At 40.7% G+C, this 21,174-nt stretch overlaps 2 protein-coding genes across 2 annotated transcripts in view; both read right to left on the bottom strand.

The window, feature by feature from the left end:
- LOC119503753 (zinc finger and SCAN domain-containing protein 2-like) overlaps positions 1 to 21,174 on the bottom strand; it is a 681,462-nt gene that overhangs the window by 599,720 nt on the left and 60,568 nt on the right.
- Positions 1,376 to 7,809, bottom strand: vps45 (vacuolar protein sorting 45 homolog). Its single transcript, XM_037795761.1, has 15 exons — positions 7,533 to 7,809; positions 6,953 to 7,087; positions 6,797 to 6,857; positions 6,451 to 6,530; positions 5,853 to 5,921; positions 5,237 to 5,374; positions 5,034 to 5,144; positions 4,401 to 4,535; positions 4,146 to 4,259; positions 3,854 to 4,021; positions 3,577 to 3,735; positions 3,203 to 3,310; positions 2,492 to 2,613; positions 2,042 to 2,173; positions 1,376 to 1,644 (listed from the first exon to the last, which is right to left on the bottom strand). The coding sequence occupies exons 1-15, from the start codon at positions 7,623 to 7,625 to the stop codon at positions 1,563 to 1,565; spliced, it is 1,707 nt and encodes a 568-aa protein (XP_037651689.1). The 5' UTR covers positions 7,626 to 7,809; the 3' UTR covers positions 1,376 to 1,562.

Genomic DNA, 21,174 nt, shown 5'->3' with positions numbered 1-21,174 from the left:
ATCATTTCATTTTTCTTTAAATAATAATAATAATGAATTAATCTGTTTTTATCTCTGTTGAAGGAGAGAAGAACAGCTGATATCTTGATATATATATATCTGTGGCGGTACTGAGTTCCCCAGACTTTAGTTGTTCAGTCAGAACTGAAAAACAGTTCCCATCCACATAATAATATAAAATAAAATGCTTTCTTAATAATAATAATGAACAAATGCCTCTTCAATAATGAACAAATAATTAAGGAAACTGAAATATTGGTTTGTGTTTTTCCTTTTACCCTCCTTTAAAGTTTTCCCAAATAAAATACACTAAAAGAAATGGGTATAAAGGGTTTCATTGAAAATCAACAAATGAATAGAATACAAAAATACAGCCTGCAGGCGTTAGGCTATTGTAAGGCAAGCCAGCTGTTGCACAAATAGTACCTAAACGTCCCAGTGCAGGTAACCCAATTGGTTGGCACTTAACTTGTTTCCCCAACTAGGAGAGTCAACACTCTCAACAAACAAAACACAAAGATCACAGAATCCCAAAAGGGCCCAAAACAGACCAGAGTTTCTGATAAAGCTGATAACACATGTTGCATTGAGTGAAGGAGAGATCAGAATGACACTGGGTGTGCAGTTTCCCTCCTCTTTTAAGCCCTACAGAAAGGGCGTCGTTACACCCTGATTGGCCAAGAGGGGAATGCACCAAGCTGCTCTCAACTATCATTTAAGAGCCAGTCCCCACACCCTGCGCAACAGGTGAACTGAATAACCCTCTAATCACTCAGCAACTCAACCAAAAAAACACCAGGGAAAAGGGAAACAACAGCAAACACCAGAGAATTGGCAGCTGCCACATATCTATACATTTATATATGAATATATATGTATATATACTGTATATATATATATATATATATATACACACATATATATATATATATATATATATACACACATATATATATATATATATATATATATATATATATATATATATATATGCGATTGGACGAGGCAGATTCAAATGACCTTCTGCTTTCATTAACTATATATACAGTAAATATAGTTAATGATTATACACTAAAGAAAACATTTAAAATAAGTATTAAAATGTATTTAAAGTATCAACAGTAAAACTACTTTTTTACTTTATTTAATTTTCTAGAGGTGCAGTTGAACCAAGAAGGTTGTAAAAATATATAAATTAACAAACTAAAATACTAGAGGGAGTTTTTTTTATGTCTTGACCAAAATTAAATCTAGTGTATCGGTGACAGGAAACTGCTGTTATAAAGAAAATGAACTTCTTCTGATGTTAAACTTTTTCTTTTTTAACTTAAACTGACAGTGAGGACAGAAATAAGATGAATAACGACACGCCGTCTCATATTTCTCAACATTATTGGTGTTTTATTTTAATTTATACATTAATGAAACCACACAGAAACACTTTAAAGGGACGTTCCACCTCATCAACACGTCCACGTTTATTAACTATATAATATAACACACAGAGAAACAAGGAATGTTGTTTGTCTCCATCCATCTCTTCACCACTTGCTTGCTTGTGCTCAGCGCCTGCTGCCCTGGCGACTACTTCCTTGTGCTCTGTCGCCGCTGGGACCCGCCGTCGACATCACTTCCTCCAGGAAACTGAGGGAGGAGTAAACACACCTGGACCGTCATCGCGGTTTCACTGCACCACATTCACCTGACAGCTGGAGTTACTTAGTTACTCGTTTTAACCTTTCTTATAGACCATCATATAGTCAGTAACCATGGTGACGTATTTAGTGGGCGGAGCGTTAAGTGGAGGCAGAATAATTCTCTGAACATGTTAGTTAACGCTGGCTAGCAAGTACTGTTGGCTTGTTTTTTTAACAATAGCTGAAGAAAATACTAGTTTCTCTCAATATGTGCTGTCACTCACTCTCCAGGATCACCAGTGTTAGTTGAGAAAGTTAACATTAACTAATAGGACCAGATTAGCCGACCCCTACGCCGCTAACCGCAGCAGAAGGCTAAATATTAGTGTGTGTGTGTTCGTCACCTCTTGGTGTTGTGGATGCTACTTCCTCCCAGGACGATACGGACTCCAGGTGTGCTACGGTTCAGGTTGTAAACAGTCAGAGCTTCTTCATACATGGCTCCACCAATCACAAACACCACGATGTCCTGAGGCCTGTAACACACACACATTGATCCACAGTGACAGTGAAGCTTCAGAGAAGTGAAGTTAAGATGTTCCGATTCAACAGGAAGTGACATTTTATCACCCAAATGACCTTGTGTTTCCTCTTTCTGTGTGTGTGTGTGTTTATAATGTGTGTGTGTTCGTGTGTGTGTGATGTCCAGTTTCTCTTCCTGTTCTCGCTGTCCAAACTAATTTCACAGGAAACTTTACTGGTTTCCAGCTTTAATTCTTATTACTGGGAATGTGTGTGTGTGTGTGTGTGAGTGTGTGTTTGTGTGTGTGTGTGTGTGTGTGTGTGTTTGTTACCTGTCTCGGAGGCTGCTGGCGCCCAGGTACGGGAACTGACTGTCCTTCAGTCGACCTTTGATCAGCTGATCCAGAGTGTCATGAAGAAGAGGCTGATGCTGAGTGTACACATTCTCTACACCCTGAACACACACACATTATACTATTATTATTATTATTATCATCATCATGAAGTAAAAGTACTGTAAATATGTTGTACAATATAAAATAGAGCTGGGACGATTCACCTATCTCCTGATTCGATACTATCACGTTACTTTGGTGCCGATTAGCATGCAGCTTTAGCCGTGATGTCTAGCTCTGTTTTTCCTGTCAATGTGTGAAACCCAAAGTGTTTCCATCCTTTACTGGATGTGTAGTGTTTACCACGCTGGATTTAACATGTGAGGGTGCAGGTCGTATCCACGCAGACCTGCCAACGTTTTATACTCTCTCGTTTCGGCTCGCTGTGGTTTGTTTTGATTGACGGATACGGAACGGATATGACGTCACGTTACTCTGACTACAACAATAAAAGCGGTAACTTCCTTCTACCTCCACATAGACTCAAATGAAGTAAATATATCGATTCTGGCATTAAAACATCTATTTAGAAATTGTAAAAAGAAAAATTGCGATACATAGGTGAATTGATTGTTTTTCCCACCCCTAGTATAAACATTAAATAAATAAAATGTGTGTGTGTGTGTGTGTGTGTGTCTGTGTGTGTACTTTGAGGCCTTTGAAAAACTGTTTGGTGATGGCGACAGCGTCTGTCGGCGTGATGAGGTCACTTCCTCGGACTCTCTTCCCGCCGTACTCCACCACCGACTTCACCATCTGACAGAGACAACATAATATAATAATATAATATAATATAATATAATATAAAATAATACAATGATAATTAACTCTAAATTTAATTTCTATAAATCAACTGTAATGTGGCAGAAAATAATTATAATTATTCAATAAACCAGGTCTCCGAGACCAGATCCGAGACCGGATCCAAGTCCAGGTCCGAGACCAGGTTTGGTTAGTGTTGTTTGTCTTGTTGCTGATCTCAGTGTCCAATCACAGCAGTGTGTCTGCGGTGACATCTTTACCCTGCGGTGGCGCTCGGACACGCCTCTCCTGCTCAGCTCGTCCATCAGGGCCGGCAGGATGCTGTTGCTGTGGCGTTCGTATCTCAGAGCGTAGAGCATGACGAGACGGACGGCGTCCAACTCTGACAGACGAGGATTCTGCAGCATCCGGCGGACGCTCTGGAACAAACAGGAAGTACGAGAGACGGTGAGTTTCTCCAGGCTGTAACCTGACGGATCCTCAGTTACGTGTTAAACCAGCTGAGTGTGTGATGGCGTGGCGGTGTGTGGCGGTTACCTGCTGTGCATTGGAGTGGTCATTCTGACAGGACAGCTCCTGCTCTGCCTCCGACACCTCCATCAGCTGACGCTCCGACACCAGACGAGACAACTCTCCCACCACCGTCACATGTTTGGACACCGTCCCCGACATCTTCTTAAACTGAGGGTAGTTATCTACGAAGGCCTGAGGACAGACAGGTAGAGAGAGAGACAGACAGGTGATGCATTCTGAGGACACAAAAATCTGGAAAAAAGTCTGTGGATTTCAACCAGCAACCTGTCAGAACATCTGTCTCTGTCTGTCTCACCTTCATATCACTGATGGACTCCAGCTTCTGTTGTTCTTTCGGTTTCCTCTTCTGAAAATCTTCCATCAGGTTTTTAATGTTGGTGCCGATTTCTCCGAAGTTCAGGTACAAGTTCTAACACACACACACACACACACACACACACACACATAATAATATATTGTAATAATTTGATGATATTTCTGTATTAATACTGCGAAGGTGAAGATGAACGTGGTTCTTCAGATGTTCTCCGTGTTCTCTGCTCAGACTCACGTTGGCGTAGAACTCGTCGTTCTCTGCAGACAGAACCACCTCCTTCAGGTCTTTGCTGATCCCCGGGACCCTCGACAGGTCGATCCGGTTGTTGTTCAGACCCAGCAGCTCGTGGACCATGGCCTGGTACGTCCACTGCAGAACCACACAGAGAACACACACAACACACTGCGTTAACACACAACACACACATGGTTCTGTCTACAGTTAACAGGCTTTATATGAAAGGCTAACGTTAGCTTAGCTGGCTGTAACGTTAATAGAGACAAGCCGGTTAAACTACCGCTAGTTCTGCTGACTAACTAATAAAATTATCACTTTATTTAATTTATTCATGCCGTCAAACTGCAACTGATTTTATTTTAAACCGTTAATTAAACAATTTGCAATTTATTTTCGTCCTTTCGACAATTCTGAAAGTAACTACAGCCAGCGAACACAACACTAGCCTGTTTTTGGCATTGGCTAATAATAAGCTTTAGCTCATTTCCGACACCAGCCGACTCCAATGACTTCATAAGACAGAAAATCCTGAATGTGTCGTCACATGAACCGTTCAGATCAGATCAGTGTTTCAGTTGTTGGTGGTGTAAACCTGGTGATGTCACGGTGTGGCGAGCTGTGATTGGGCACCTGGTTGAGCAGCGGCGTGATGGCGTCGTCGCTGCGATCGAGGATCAGCAGCAGAGGGGGAACTTCGGTCTTCCTGAAGTCAAACAGCTCGTACTCCTTGGTGATGATTTGCTGGCAGAAGGAGAGTTTTAAGGAAGGCGTTAGAGGTTAACGTTTACGTTTACCAGCTAACATGTGTGATGAGAGTGCGTTGCCGTGGAAACCTTGACGCTCTCGGCGAGGCGTTTGGTCATGTCGGAGGACAGCTGGTAGCGAATGACTGGACATTTCTTCAGAGCGAGCAGGACGGAGGTCAAACCCTGAGTGCACCGAGACAACATGGTGGGCTCCCAGCTCCGACCCTGACAGATACACACATAAATACACATATATTAATACACATATAACATATATATAGTATATATATATATATATATATACTATATATATGTATAAATATATAAAGACACAGAAACTCATTATAAATGTCACTAAATGGAGCCACACCATCAAATGATCACATTTGTCCACATGAACCTGGTGGTGCAGCAGTTATGAATTAAGCACAAAGTAGTTAATAGTACTACTTGAGTAAGTATGAAGCACTGCAGTTACTTACTACGAGTATTACTTAAGTACTTTCTCAGTACTAAAGTGAAATGTGAAACTGGTTCTTGAGAGAAGGAGACCTGATGATGATTCTGTGGGTTTAACTGGTCCAGTGTGCTCGTCAAGCTGACACTGTACTCTATTCAGCGCCTATTGACGTAGTACTTGGTACTAAGTACTTACTAGCTGAAGTAGTACTTTAAAGAGACAGAAGTGATAGTGGTTTCTCACCCTGGCGACTCCATGCAGGTTGAGTGAGAACAGGTGAGGATTCACAGCGATGAAGTCTCCATAAAACTCCTGCAGACAGTAAACATGATTAACTCAACAGGACGTCTTTTAACCTATCTATTCTATTAATCTATTAATGCACCGATTCATTAATTCATTCATTCATTGTTTGCTCTGTAGACGCCACATGTTCATCAGAAATGATCTATAAACTTTAATAAGCAAGTTGCAATTTTAGAAAATGTGAAAAGCAGGAAACTGGATGTTTGTTATTTATACAGGATTCATATTTATTGATATTCTGTTTGTTTTCTTTCTGCGGCTGAAATAAACCCAGACTTCTCAGTGACGGTATATCTCAGTGATATGATGTACTATCGTAGCTCTGGGTGACCACAGACACATACAAGATTTATTTCCTCCATTTCTGATTCAACAACGTCAGGACGTCAGTGACGACAGGAGGAGGATCTCAACGCTGAGAGGCTTTCACCACACAGCGTCAAGGGAATATCTCGCTAAAGTTGAAATATTTAAACCTCCATGAACTCGCAAAAAGTGTTTTTCGCACTTGGTGTGAATGCACCCTGAGACTCACCTGGACTTCAGCCACCACTTCCTGTTCATCAGCCTCAGCCAGAGCTTTGATCTCACTCTTACTGATCACATTACTGAAGTCTGAAACACACAAAACAAAATACCAAATATCAGAGTTAAAAAGTGTCTCCATCAACAGAGTGCTGACTGATCTGTGATCAGCTCCTGTACAGACATCTGGTCAAATGGGCCGACGCTACAACTGTAGAGCACCCATGTACTGACATTTATGTTAAATGTATTCAAACGGCCCCGATGGAGCCGATGATGGTATCGAATCGGGAGATATGTGTATCGTCCCAGCTCTAGTTATCATGATCAACCATCAGTGTTAAAGAGTCTCTTACAGATGAAGTAGACGCTGTACTTTGGTCTCCGCAGCTCCTGGATCAGATGTTCCACATTGTCCTGCACAAAACACACAAAACACTCACTTCCTGTTGTAATAATCATTATTATAGACGTTATTATCAGACAGATAGACAGACAGACAGGTGTTGTACCTTGGTGGGTCTCAGGTAGCAGATGGCCTTCAGATGCTTCATGCTGTCTCTGTTCTGAGAGTCGATGCGTTCAAACAGGTAGACCTCCTTCTGCAGGATCTCTGACTGAGTGTAGACCACGCTCACTATACTGGTCTACACACACACAAACACACACACACACACACACACACACACACACACACTTGTAACAAAGTATTTTCAGTGTAGTACTAGTACTTTTACTGAGGTAAAGGATCAGAATACTTCTTTCACGGCTGCTTGTAACAAAGTACTTTCACAGTGTAGTAGCCTACTAGCACTTTTATTGAAGTAAAGGATCTGAATACTTCTACTTCTTCCTTGTAACAGAGTGTTTTCACAGTGTAGTACTAGTACTTTTACTGCAGTAAAGGATCAGAATACTTCTTCCACTGCTGCTTGTACTTTCACAGTGAGGTATTAGTACTTTTACTGCAGTGAAGGAGGTGAATATTTCTTTCTACCACTGACTAGTATATACACAGTATAACCTTATAGCTTTATAGTATATACAGGCTGTAGTATGAGTACTAGCCCGGGTCTGTAGCGGGTCTCTCACCGTCTCCTTGTCCATCAGCAGCACCTTCATCCCGGGCCCGCTGCTCTCGATCATCTTGGAGATGTACTGCTTCACCGCCAGCGTCACGTTCATGATGGCGGAGTGTAAACAACAACAACAACAATACAATAAGAACAATAACAAAACAACAGTAACAGCTGCAGCAGAAGCAGCAGCAGCTGTGGAGAGTCTGTTACTGTTTTCTGACAAATATCAGCTGAGCTGCTGCGACAACAACACTGCTGCGAGCTTCCTTCCGGGTCGGTGACGTCATTACGTCACACGCACTTACGCAATTACGTATTTAGCGTAGGCTTTTTGTTGGTATCAGCTAAATGTACCTGAATATAAAAGTAAAAGTACCCTTTTTTAATCTATATAGAAAAAATGGATAACACTGATATTGAAGTTTTAAACTGCTGACCCCATGTTACATATAATTCACAACTTATACTTCGTTTTTTATTTTTTATTTATTTTGTATTATTATTATTTTTTATTTACTTACCTTTTTGTGTCTTTGGTCCTTTCCTTTTTCCTTTTTCCTTTTTTTTGTACATGTTTCGTTTATGTTTCTATCGGATTGAATTCATTTATATGTATAAATGTAATTGTTTATGAAATTAATTCTGCTTATTTAATGGTGCAGTAACATTGTTACAGGGGGGGGGATATAATTGTTTATACAATAATTTCTGTAATTCATTGGATTTTGTACAGAATACCAATAAAAAGACTGAACTAAAAGTACTCTTTTTAGTACAGTGGAGTAGTAGAACGGCTCCTGGCAGAGTTGTAATATTTCATTATTATTGTATTACTAATACTGATAATGTTGTAGCTGCTTGAGGTGGAGCTCTATCTTAAAATGTATTAAATCTTATAAGATGTATTATTTGTACTATTTTTTTTTTTTTTAAATGTATTAATCTGCAAAGGAAGTAGTATTAGTCATAGCTGTCAAATAAAAGTACATTTCCCTCTGAAATGTAGTGAAATATAAGTATAAGTAGCATAAAAGTACTCAAGTAAAGTAGAAATACCTCAGAATTATACTTATGTGGTACAATATGAGTAAATATACTTAAATATATTCCACTACTGAATATATGTAATAATATACAGTACATTACTGATTTATATTGCGTGCATGGAAATTAATATACTGCATGTGAATGAAATTAAATGGAAATGACGACATGGAAAAACTATGATACCAGTGAAACTAGTATTTAGAATGTTTACGTTTAAAACCGTGTAATAATCTATATATTGTATATTTGTGACATCACAAATGGACAGAAATCCTAACGGCTTGTTTCAAACGCACTATTTGTGAATACAGGGCTGTGTGTATTTCTCGGTATATTGAGCGTTTTGATAGTTTAACAGGATTTATATAGAACTTAAACCTGCTTTACAATATAAAAGACATGAAAATCTCTCTTTTTACAATATGGGCCCTTTAAACAAGAAATGTGTTGTTGTTTGGCAGGTTAGCTAGCTGTTAGCTAGCTGTTAGCCAGTTGTTAGCTAGTTGTTAGCTAGCTGTTAGCCAGTTGTTAGCCAGCTGTTAGCCAGTTGTTAGCCAGTTGTTAGCCAGTTGTTAGTCAGCTGTTAGCCAGCTGTTAGCCAGCTGTTAGCCAGTTGTTAGTCAGCTGTTAGCCAGTTGTTAGCCAGTTGTTAGCCAGTTGTTAGCCAGCTGTTAGCCAGTTGTTAGCCAGCTGTTAGCCAGTTGTTAGCCAGTTGTTAGCCAGTTGTTAGCTAGTTGTTAGCCAGTTGTTAGCCAGCTGTTAGCCAGCTGTTAGCCAGCTGTTAGCCAGCTGTTAGCCAGCTGTTAGCCAGTTGTTAGCCAGTTGTTAGCTAGTTGTTAGCCAGTTGTTAGCCAGCTGTTAGCCAGCTGTTAGCCAGCTGTTAGCCAGTTGTTAGCCAGTTGTTAGCCAGCTGTTAGCCAGCTGTTAGCCAGTTGTTAGCCAGTTGTTAGCCAGTTGTTAGCTAGCTGTTAGCCAGTTGTTAGCCAGTTGTTAGCTAGTTGTTAGCTAGTTGTTAGCCAGTTGTTAGCTAGCTGTTAGCTAGCTGTTAGCTAGTTGTTAGCCAGTTGTTAGCTAGCTGTTAGCCAGTTGTTAGCTAGCTAGCATGTAGCTAAAGGCTAACTACATGTATTTATAGATAAAACACGACCTATAAACTTCAGCTGACGAACATCTGTTGACCATAATAGAGTTTATAATTATTAACGTTATAGTGCTAATTTAACCGTCGTGTTTTAACTGGGGGCAGTTTCTATAGTAACGAGCTAAGTTAGCTACTTCATGCTAACACAAAGCTAGCTAAAGGCAGCAGGGTTCTGCTAGCTTCTCATTAGCCGATGCTAACATTAGCCGATGCTAACAGTCCACAAAGAGTTAAATGATCGAGTTAGCTGCTTACAACAAAACCTAAATGTGTTAGTTTACTTTCTCTTTGACCCAGTGGTCACATTGTTTAAGCGGTTATGTACAAGTTTAAATCACATATAGTGAAGATAAGTGTTTTTATTAGCATACAAAGCTCATCGGTGAGTCACAGTGCGGGGACTAGTTTAATGTTGTCTAACGTTAGCATGCTAATCACTGTTAGCATGCAGTGGTTAGGTCAGATTCACCATTAACGCTCTGCTACACATTGTTGATGGCAGTTTCTATAAAGACGAAGTCGCATTTGTTCGTCTGCCACCAAGAAACTACTAAAAGAATGAAAGGGTTAATTTATCTTTTAGTATTTTAAGTATTTTAATGAATGTTGTGGTTGTGTAGCAGATATCCCTCCGCCTCCATTCACAGTGATAGAAACACGAGGGGGAGTGAAGTGGCGGAGGGATACAGTACTCGCAAGTAGTCCCAACCGGTGTGCTCAGCTCCAGCTAACAGCTAACAGCTAACAGCTCATGAACATCTCTGATTATTTCTGGGGAAACACGCCGTTTACAAGTGGAATTTTTTCGGAATAAGTATTTACTTGACATACAAAAGGTGCGGAGAAGGTAAGCAGACGCCTGCTCGGCTTTATTCAGCGCATATGAGAGTTAATGAAGTCTCTGAGGAGCTGCTAGGCTAGCTGTTAGCCTGTTAGCAGGAGGAGCTAACTGTGAAGGCTAGCTGGTGTGTGCAGCAGGAACATTACTGCAGTAAAATACTAAACTCCACAGTTAGTTTATAACATCTCCAGTGTGTATAAGTACACATAAAGTAAGTGTAAAGTGTGTAATCTTCTGCATTGTCATGCTCTGAACCTGCACTGTGTTTTAATCAGCTTTTAGCCTGCTAGCTTAGCATGCTAACTGACTGAGCTAAATCTGTGAGAGCAGATGTTGCTTCATGTGTTCAGTTAACACGTTAATAACCTCGTGAGAACAACTTTAAACCACATTAGTTATTATCTACTGTGTTATTTAAATCTTATTTTTGCAAAAGTTTCAGTAGAAAGTTTATCATCACAGTATAAATAACAGAGCTAACTTTGAGCTAACAGTCACCAGGATGTTTATACACACTAATCACAAATATACTGATGAAATAATGTCTTATGATTTAAGATAAGACAATATCAACCTGTGCTAGTCCTCAGAAGGGAGATTCAGTTGTTGCAGCTGCACAAAGGCAGAAATAAATACAGATAAATAGAAAAATAAATAAATAATAAGCTAGCTGGTGTGTGCAGCAGGAACATCACTGGAGTAAAATACTAAACTCCCCAGTTTGTTTATAACATCTCCAGTGTGTATAAGTACACATAAAGTAAGTGTAAAGTGTGTAATCTTCTGCATTGGCATGCTCTGCACCTGCACTGTTTTAATCAGCTTTTAGCATGCTAACTGACTGAGCTAAATCTGTGAAAGCAGAGTTGCTTCTTGTTGTGTTCTCGGTCAGTTAACACATTAATAACCTCGTGAGAACAACTTCAAACCACATAAGTTATTATCTACTGTGTTATTTAAATCTTATTTTTGTAAAAGTTTCAGTAGAAAGTTATAATCACAGTATAAATGACAGAGCTCACTTTGAGCTAACAGTCACCAGGATGTTTATACACAATAATGACAAATATACTGATGAAATAATGTCTTATGATTTAAGATAAGACAAGATAAACCTATATTGGTCCAACCAGGATGTTTATACACACTAATGACAAATATACTGATGAAATAATGTGTTATAATTTAAGATAAGACAAGATAAACCTATATTGGTCCAACCAGGATGTTTATACACATTAATGACAAATATACTAATGAAATAATGTGTTATGATTTAAGATAAAACCAGATAAACAGGTATTGATCCACAGAGGGGAAATTCAGTTGTTGCAGCAGCACAAAGGCAGAAATAAATACAGATAAATAGAAAAATAAATAAATAATGAGAGGTATACAAAACTAAAATGAGAATAGATAAAAGAAATAGGTAAATATACAAGAATATATGTAGACAAAAATTGTGGGTAAAGTGACCGTAGTGTGATATAATATAACAGCAGTGTACACCAGACTGAAGTAATGGTACTTTGTGTTTGTCTGTATTAATATAGAAATGTAATATTAGTATAATATTGATAATAATGCAATAATGTGTGTAACATATTAACATAATATATTATAATATGATAAATTATGATATAGTATAATGTGAAAGTTAGTAATATAATACAACGTAATATTTAGTATAGTACAGCAATAAAACAATCAAATATCAAATATAAAAACAGTCTAGTATTGGTATAATATAATAAAGTTTAATGTGTATTGGTTAATCCTGACATTTAATAGAGCAAACTGCTGTCATATTTATCTATGCATTGTATTTATTTATTTATTTAATTTTAATTTAATTTTTTTATATGTATATATTTTTCACAAAATGTGACAACGAGAGACACTCTTAAAATAATCAAGACATTCAGAAGTGGCTTTATATTTATTAATGTTAATTATGTACTGTATGTTGTTAATTAAATTAATAATAAAACATCATATCTGATAAGAATTAAGCAACAAAGTCAGCAACTTGAGCTAACAGTGTTTTTAACAACATATCAGGACAAGCTTCAGTATTAACATGTAATTAATGTGTAAAAAGTGGATTTCTATCTCTGTGTTATCTGACCTTATTGATCAGGTGTACCGATCACAGTATTTAATGCCATTATAAAGTTTGATGTTTCCTCTATCAGTTTTTCGGGCCTCTGACGTCATGTTACCTCAAATACTTGGTGCTGGTCTCAGATCAGCACTCGTTAATTAACATTAACACTGTTAGTGGAGGATATCTGAAACAAGAGAGAGAACCCCTATGAAAATGGCCATGACAGTTTTTCTTCGCCAAAATGTAGCACAAGTTTGGAGCGATATTTAACCTCCTTCCTGACTAGCTAGTATGACATGGTTGGAAACAATGGATTCATTGGGTTTAGTAGTTTCATATGATGCCAAAAAACTGAGCCGCTACAATCTAAAATCACAAGTTGCGTTAATGCGTTAAAGAAATTAGTGGCGTTAAAACAAATTGCTGTCAACGCGTGGTTCAGATCTTTGCAAAAATAACACTATAATCAGTTTATTATGTTTTTAAATGAAAATGAGGATAATGATGTAAAAATGATCTTCCCCTCTAATTACGCAAATCATATCGCAATTGCAATATCTGTCTAAATAATCGCACCTTTTAGTTCCTTAGAAGTAGACTACATTTGGTGGAAACCCGGCGACACACACAAATATGATCCATCATTCAAATGTCAAAACAGACTTTAACTTAAAACTCTAACAAACTAATCTATTTATGATGTAAAATCCACCATTGATGTGTAAATCTGACCATTTGGTTCTAATGTAACAATGATAAGGTGAAGGTGTGTCCTCCCTGCAGGTGAGGAGATGATGGAGGTGCAGAGATCAGCCAGTGGAGATGCTGACCTGCTGATGGAGTGTGATGAAGAGGAGCAGGAGATTTGGCCTCGAGCACCAGAGATAGACGAAGAGGAGGAGGAGGGAAGTGATGAAGGTGAAGAGTTGAATCAAACACGCTGTGACTGATGTTTCCCCATCAGTGTCTTTATACATATTTATATATTATATACATACATGTTTGGTGACGATATATTTTTAATAAACACGCAAAAACATCATAACAAAACTCCTTTTTTTAAGTTATTTTTTGGGGGCATTTTCCATTTTTATTGACAGGACAGTGGATAGAGTCTTGAAAGGGGGGAGAGAGAGAGTGGATGCGGAAAGGGCCACAGGCCGGATTCGAACCCGGGCCGCCGCGGTCAGGACCAAGCCTTAATACATGGACGCCCGCTCTACCAACTGAGCTAACCCAGGCGCCCCAAAACTCCTTTTTTAAACATAAAACATTTGTTTTGTTTTGGACATAAATTTAATAAATTCAAGAAAATTATTATTTATTTTTTAGGTTTTTTATCATCCTGTATCTTCCCAGTGGTGATCTTTATGTGTTCAAATCTGAACATTTTGGTCAAAGTATGTTTTAGCATCAAAATGCTATTTTCCTTAGAAAGTCCTTCTAAAACCTTTCCCCCACATGGTGACCTGACGTAGGTTTCTGCATGATGGCGCTGCTACATGTACAGTATATATACATCCTTATAGTCAGTGTATAAATACAGTAACTTAGATGGCGGTCTGCCTGCTCCCAGTTTGGAGAAGCAGACAGGAGTACCGGCAGGAAGCTAAGCGATGTACGGGTGTGGACGCCACGTCAGTTCAGATCAGAAAGTCACACAATAACACAAACTAACTAACTGACCGATGCAGCGGTAGACCAGCAACTCCCATGTTCTGAGAGGTAAAATTACTGGTTTTATGAATGGAGTCTGGTGGCTTTGACGGCTTCAGTTCCCCGTCAGAAAGGGCTGTCTGACAGCGAGGTAAAGCCACCAGACTACCTCTCAGAAAACAGGAGTATACATACAACCCCACTTCTTTCAGTTATTTCCAAACTGATCACAGCTAAAGTTGACTCAGCTAGCGCTACCGTTCACATTATTATTAACCTTATTGATTTGCTTACCATGTTAACCTATGTCACTGCTTTTTGCTAACAGCTGAGTGGACGTTTCTATTTGAAAATATGTGATCAGATGTTACAGTTTGTCTTCTGTGTCTCTGCAGCTCTGGAGGCTGCCGTCTGTCCGATGGAGGAGGAAACGGACCTCCCACCAGTCAGGATCATCCCCATCCCAGTTCAACTAGTCAGCAGCTGCAGCGCCCCGACGCACCACAACAACACACTGAAGGTAACAGGATGCTTCTTAACCAAACCACACGACTCTGTAACTGAAGTCTCGTCTGTATGTTCGGTTAACTTGCTCCTTCTGACAGGTGATCACCTTCCTGTGACACACCAGGAAGTAACAACCACCTGGACCAAACAAAGATGTTTTCTTAAGTCTGTAGAATCTGCAGCACCACAATATTTCATTTAAAATGGTATTTTGACAAAAAAGTTAATCATGACTTTTGCCTTCAGAAAATGTTATGTGAATATTTCTGCCTTGTCAGTGACTTACATTTCTTTTATGTCTTAGCCCTCCTTATTATATATATTAATATATATATATATTAATATATACTGTATATATGTGTGTGTGTTCAGTCTTCAGGTGCTGCTCTGGGCTTCAAGGTGAACGGTCGGCTCGTCCGCCTGCTGCCTGGAGGTCAGTTCCGTTCAGTCTGTTGTTCTAACTGCAGGATGATGTGATAACAGGAGGGTCCTGCAGACAAAATGTTTTTCTTCTAAACTATTAGTTAGCTTCTCATTCCACAATAAGTCATTACACTAGGGCTGTCAATCGATTAAAATATTTAATCCAAATTAATCAAACATTTTTTTATCTGTTCGAAATGTACCTTAAAGGGAGATTTATCAAGTATTCAATACTCTTATCAACATGGGAGTGGACAAATATGCTGCTTTATGCAAATGTATGTATATATTTATTATTGGAAATCAATTAACAACACAAAACAATGACAGATATTGTCCAGAAACCCTCACAGGTACTGCATTTAGCATAAAAGATATGCTCAAATCATAACATGGCAAACTGCAGCCCAACAAGCAACAACAGCTGTCAGTGTGTCAGTGTGCTGACTTGACTATGACTTGCCCCAAACTGCATGTGATTATCATAAAGTGGGCATGTCTGTAAAGGGGAGACTCGTGGGTACCCATAGAACCCATTTACATTCACATATCTGGAGGTCAGAGGTCAAGTGACCCCTTTGAGAATGGCCATGACCGTTTTCCTGATTTCCTGATTTACCTGTTTCCATGTTCGTCCTGCAGGCGGCGCTGCAGAGCTGAAGCTGCGCTCTCATCCTGGAGGTTCAGCCAGTGGGTTCACTACAGTCCAGATGCACAGTCCTGAAGTCAACACCGCGGCCTCCCTGACCGCTGCTGCTGACCCCACCCCCGTCATCACAGGTAAACACACCGCCTGGTTGATGGAGTTTAAACGTGATGGTTTCCAAACATCAGAGTGTCTCCCTTACTCCCTCCCTCTCTCTCTCTCTGTGGTCCAGGTGTGGTCTCAAGTGATGCAGTTCAGAAGGTTTTGACTGTCCAAAATGTGAACTTCCAGTCCTGCAACCCTCTGATGGGGCTGAAGACCCTGACCTCTTCCCTCGCCCCACCTCGAGCCTCCCCTATCACCCTCAGCTCCCCTATAGCCTTCATCTCACCATGGACCTTCACCTTCACCTCACCGTGGACCCTCATGCCAGTGATTACACCCCCAGCACTACTGACTCCCGTCCCACAGACTACACCCTCAGCACCACTGACTCCCGCCCCACAGACCCCAGCACCACAGACTACACCCTCAGCACCACAGACTACGACCCCAGCGTCTCAGACTACACCCTCAGCACCACAGACTACGACCCCAGCGTCTCAGACTACACCCTCAGCACCACAGACTACGACCCCAGCACCACAGACTACTCCTCCAGCACCACAGACTACAACCTCAGCACCACAGACTACGACCCCAGTACTACAGACTACACCGCCAGTACTACAGACTACATCCCCAGCAACACTGGCTAAAACCTCAGCACCACTGACTACACCCCCAGTACCAAAGACCACCAAGCCGCCCGACCCACTGACTACACCCCCAGTACCAAAGACCACCAAGCCGTCCGCCCCCAGCAGCAGCAGCATCATCAGACCTGCAGCTCCTCACAAACCCCTGCACAAAGGTACGTTAAATCATTTTCTTAAAATATATTATAAACATTTAAGAGATTGAAAACTGATAATATGGTTTAAAGAAGTTATTTCAGTCCCTCATATTCCTATAGGTCTCAGAGACAATAAAGAAAATAAACACACCTAAAATGATAAAACTGTAAATTAATATTTAATCCACTTCTGCATCGTTCAGGTAATATTAAATATGGAATATGGAAACAAAACGTTTCACCATAATTTCATCCCGACTGATCTGAGATCTGTGGAAACCTTTAGGATCTCCACCAGAATTAAAGATGAAGTTCAGTGAGTTTGAACAAACAATTTGAGTTTGAAGAGTTTCACTTCTTTCCCTTGGGATCACTTTGCCTTCGGAGACCCTACCAGGACCTAAAATATAAAATAGTGCAGGAGTAAATAACAATAGAATAAAATCTAATATACTGTATGGTATAGTAGTGTGGTAGGCTGCTGCCACTAATTTATGTTGTCATCTGTCTGTCCTCAGGTCAGCTGGGACCCGTCTCGCCTCCCGACTGTCTCGTCTGCACGTCTCAGTACAAACTCATAACGGCGCTCAGAGGATTCATGTGTGTAAGTATGGTAGCCACGCCCCCCTTCAGGTTTGACATCACATATCAGAACCCCCCCCTCCTTCTCTAAAAACCCCTCCCTCCTCCTACTCCAGCTGTGCAGCCCTGCGATCGCTCTGAGTCTGAGGAACCTGAAGAAGAAGAAAAACTTCAGGAGGAGCAGAGACAAGAAGAAAACCTCCAAAACCTCCAGAGACCCTCAGACCTCCAGCAAAGTGTCCAAGCCTCGACCGGGACCCTCTGCTGTGAGTTTAAACTGCTGACATAAAGATAATCTGGAACCAGGTTACCCCCCCCATCCATCTCCCAACACATATCTTTCCTGCCACCTGTATTTAACATTTTGCTTAAAAGGACTAGTGAGTTTGTCAGTGCTGACATTACAAGTAGGAGCACCACAGCAACAACATCTAGTACAGTGTTTCCCCTAAAAAAAAAAAAAAAACGCGCTCTATTTTCCAGATGTTTACAGGCGTAATGAATGAACACATTAATTATCATCCTGTGTGTCTCCTTCAGCCTCGAGTCGTCTCTCGACCCCCGAGGACCTACAGACCGCCGAATGACTTCCTGTCAGAGCGTTTCACCAGCCCAGTCCCAGCCCAGCCCCCCTCCACCACCTGCAGCCTCAAGAAGGAGCAGTCTGAACCACCTCCCCCACGCCTCCCTCAGGGTAAACTGGTGATAATGGTGGAGGACTTTTATTACGGCACCGACCGCGGACTGAGAGCCATCAAATCCAACATGCGGGAACGCAGGTTTACTGGACCGTACCGCTGCATCCACTGTCCCAAGACGCTGCGCAACAACATCAAGTGAGACTCACTCTTGTCTTCATACTAGTACTCCATTACTGAAGTAACAGTACTAATACCAAAAGTAAAAATGTGTTTGTGAAGTATCTAAAGAAAACAACCGTTTTACACGTTAGTCGACTATGAAAGAATACAAAACTGAAGCTCCGTCTGTCTGACAGGTTGATGTCTCACATGAAGCAACACGAGTCCACGATGTCTTCGGAGTACGAAGACATCACAGACTCTCTGTGTCCTCACTGTTTCCGTAACTTCCTGTCTCCGTTCAAACTGCAGTGCCACCTGGAGGCTGTTCACAGTCAGTTCCAGTCCACAGGTCTGTAACACCCAAACACACACACACCTGCACATGAATTGTTCAGGTTACAACGAAGTGTTTTTCATGTTATAATCAGTGGATATCGACCAGTCATTGCAACAAACGTCTGTTTTAATGAGATCATGTGTTGGTTTATAGAAAGTACAGTTTCTTGATGTAACATGAAGAAGCTATGATGAGAAACTAAACCGTTGTTATGTGATAATAAAGCCAAAGGGATCTCGTTAATCTTCACACAAGGAGAACTTTGTCTTTTTATTATTATTATAAGCTTAGCAGATGTTTTCGTCATGGTGTGATGTTTAAGAAGCTGAGCAGATGTTTCCATCATGGTGTGATATTTAAGAAGCTGAGCAGATGTTTTCGTGTCGGTGTGATGTTGTCCTGATGACTGTGTGTGTTGTTCATCCAGCTAAGTGTAAGATCTGTGAGCTGGAGTTTGGCAGTGAAACAGCGTTCCTGAGGCACATGAAGAGCACCCACAAACCAGGAGAGATGCCCTACGTCTGCCAGGTGTGACTCAGGAAACAGCCTATCCTCTTCGTCAGCAGTACTAGTAGTATTTCATATTAGTAGTATTTAATGTGTGTGTCTCTGTCGTCCTGCAGGTGTGTGACTTCAGGTCGTCCTTCTACTCAGAGGTCTGGTCTCACTTTCAGCAGCTTCACGCCGACACCAAAGACCTGATGTGTCAATACTGTCTGAGAGTGATGCGCAGCAGCGCCTGCTACCAGCAGCACTTCGCCAGACACCAGGTACTACTACTACTACTACTACTACTACTACTACTACAGCACCTGCTACCAGCAGCACTTCCCCAGACACCAGGTACTACTACTACTACTTCTATTACTACTACTACTACTACTACTACTACTACTACTACTAGTACAGCACTTGCTACCAGCAGCACTTCCCCAGATACCAGGTACTACTACTACTACTACTACTAGTACTACTGCAACACCTGCTACCAGCAGCACTTCGCCAGACACCAGGTACTACTACTACTACTACTACTATTACTATTACTACTACAGCACCTGGCGGCTCCATGTAGTTGTTTCGCTTGCCAGCGAGCTCCCCTCCCAGGTCTGGCTCCAGGAGAGGGCCCCGGTTTCCGGGCGAGGTTGGATTTACTCTACTTTTCAGTACTTTACATCCATCTGACATACTGTGTTTCTGTGTGTTTCTGTGTGTAGAAGAAGCACGTGTTCGGCTGCGATAAGTGTCGTCTCCACTTCCTGTACCTTAGAGAACGTATTGAACACAAACTGAACCACGGAACCCACATCAGACCTCCACAACTCATCGGACTCAAACCTGGAACCAAGGTGGGTGCACATGGAGACAACAACAACAACAACAACAACAACGACATGAATATTAAACAGATGTCACGTCTGGCAGCTTCTACATGAAAATAAAACGATGTTCTTTAATCATTTCAGAGAGAATCATTAACCAGTGGATCCAGCTGTTCTGTTCTGATATCAGTCAATAAAGGGTTAAACTCTTTCTGTCTGCAGGTGACTGTGAGAACGTATTCTGAGGTCAGAGGATGTAAGAAAGAAGAAGAAGAAGAGAAGAAAACAGTCACTACATGCAAGGTCAGTGTGTAAAGAAACTGTACTCATAAACTAACATGTAGTCCAGTCCAGACCGGGTCTGATTCAGACCTCAATCTGGACTTTGAGAAGTCAGAAATGTGGTTCATCTTTCATGTTCCCCTCAGGATGATTCATCCTCTGACTTTCCCTCTAGCGCCATCATCAGGTCAACGTGTTAATGAGTCCAACACTTTGGTTTATGACCAGACACCTGCAGAACTGAAGACATTCATCAGCCTCAGCTGGACTTTGATAATAATTAAATGCTAACACGCTAAACATCAGCATGTTAGCATGTTCAGTGACCTGCATTAAAAGATCCATAACTGTTTGGTTCTACTCGTGTCGTCTTCTTCTGTGTTCCAGGTGGTCGATGTTCACCCGCCGCCACCGCCACCCATGCGGGAAGCTCCTAAGAGGAAACCAGTGAGGAGTCTGGGACCACTGCTGTCCACCATCAGCCAGGAGAGGTACCGTCTGTAAATCCTCTCCCTTTAACTGTCCTCTGGTTTACACTGTAAAACTGGTGAAATTAAGACTGGGACGATTCACCCATCTCCAGATTTGATACTATCACGATACTTGGGTGCCGATTCAATATGTGTTGCGATTCGATAATGTGATTTTTGTAAACTTTTTTAACACTAGACCATGGGGAAAAAGTTAAATCTTACACTTCTAGGGACTTTTACTTTGGAAAATCACTAAATGAATCCAGTAAAAATGTTTAATTTTCAGCATGTATGTAGTCAGAGATGTCCTGAAGTCTAATATATCAGTCATTGTCAGGAATTATTTATTATTCCAGCAACCCAAAAATCAAAGAATAAAGACATTTCCCTCACAGATTAGTTTTTTATTTTTAATTTATAAGGGACATTTAATGTTTTATACTTCTGGTGAATATAATCCAATCAATCTTATTTCCATATATGTATTTTGTATATACAGTTCCCTTTGTTAACACCTTATTTTGAAAAACAGACGTAGTCACGCGTGTATACTTCCTCTAACTTCTCCAAGGTCATCTCTAGCTCTCCCGTCA

Source organism: Sebastes umbrosus, chromosome 15 (genome assembly GCF_015220745.1).
Source record: "Sebastes umbrosus isolate fSebUmb1 chromosome 15, fSebUmb1.pri, whole genome shotgun sequence".
NCBI lineage: Eukaryota > Metazoa > Chordata > Actinopteri > Perciformes > Sebastidae > Sebastes > Sebastes umbrosus.
This window is presented reverse-complemented; position numbering and strand designations above follow the sequence as displayed.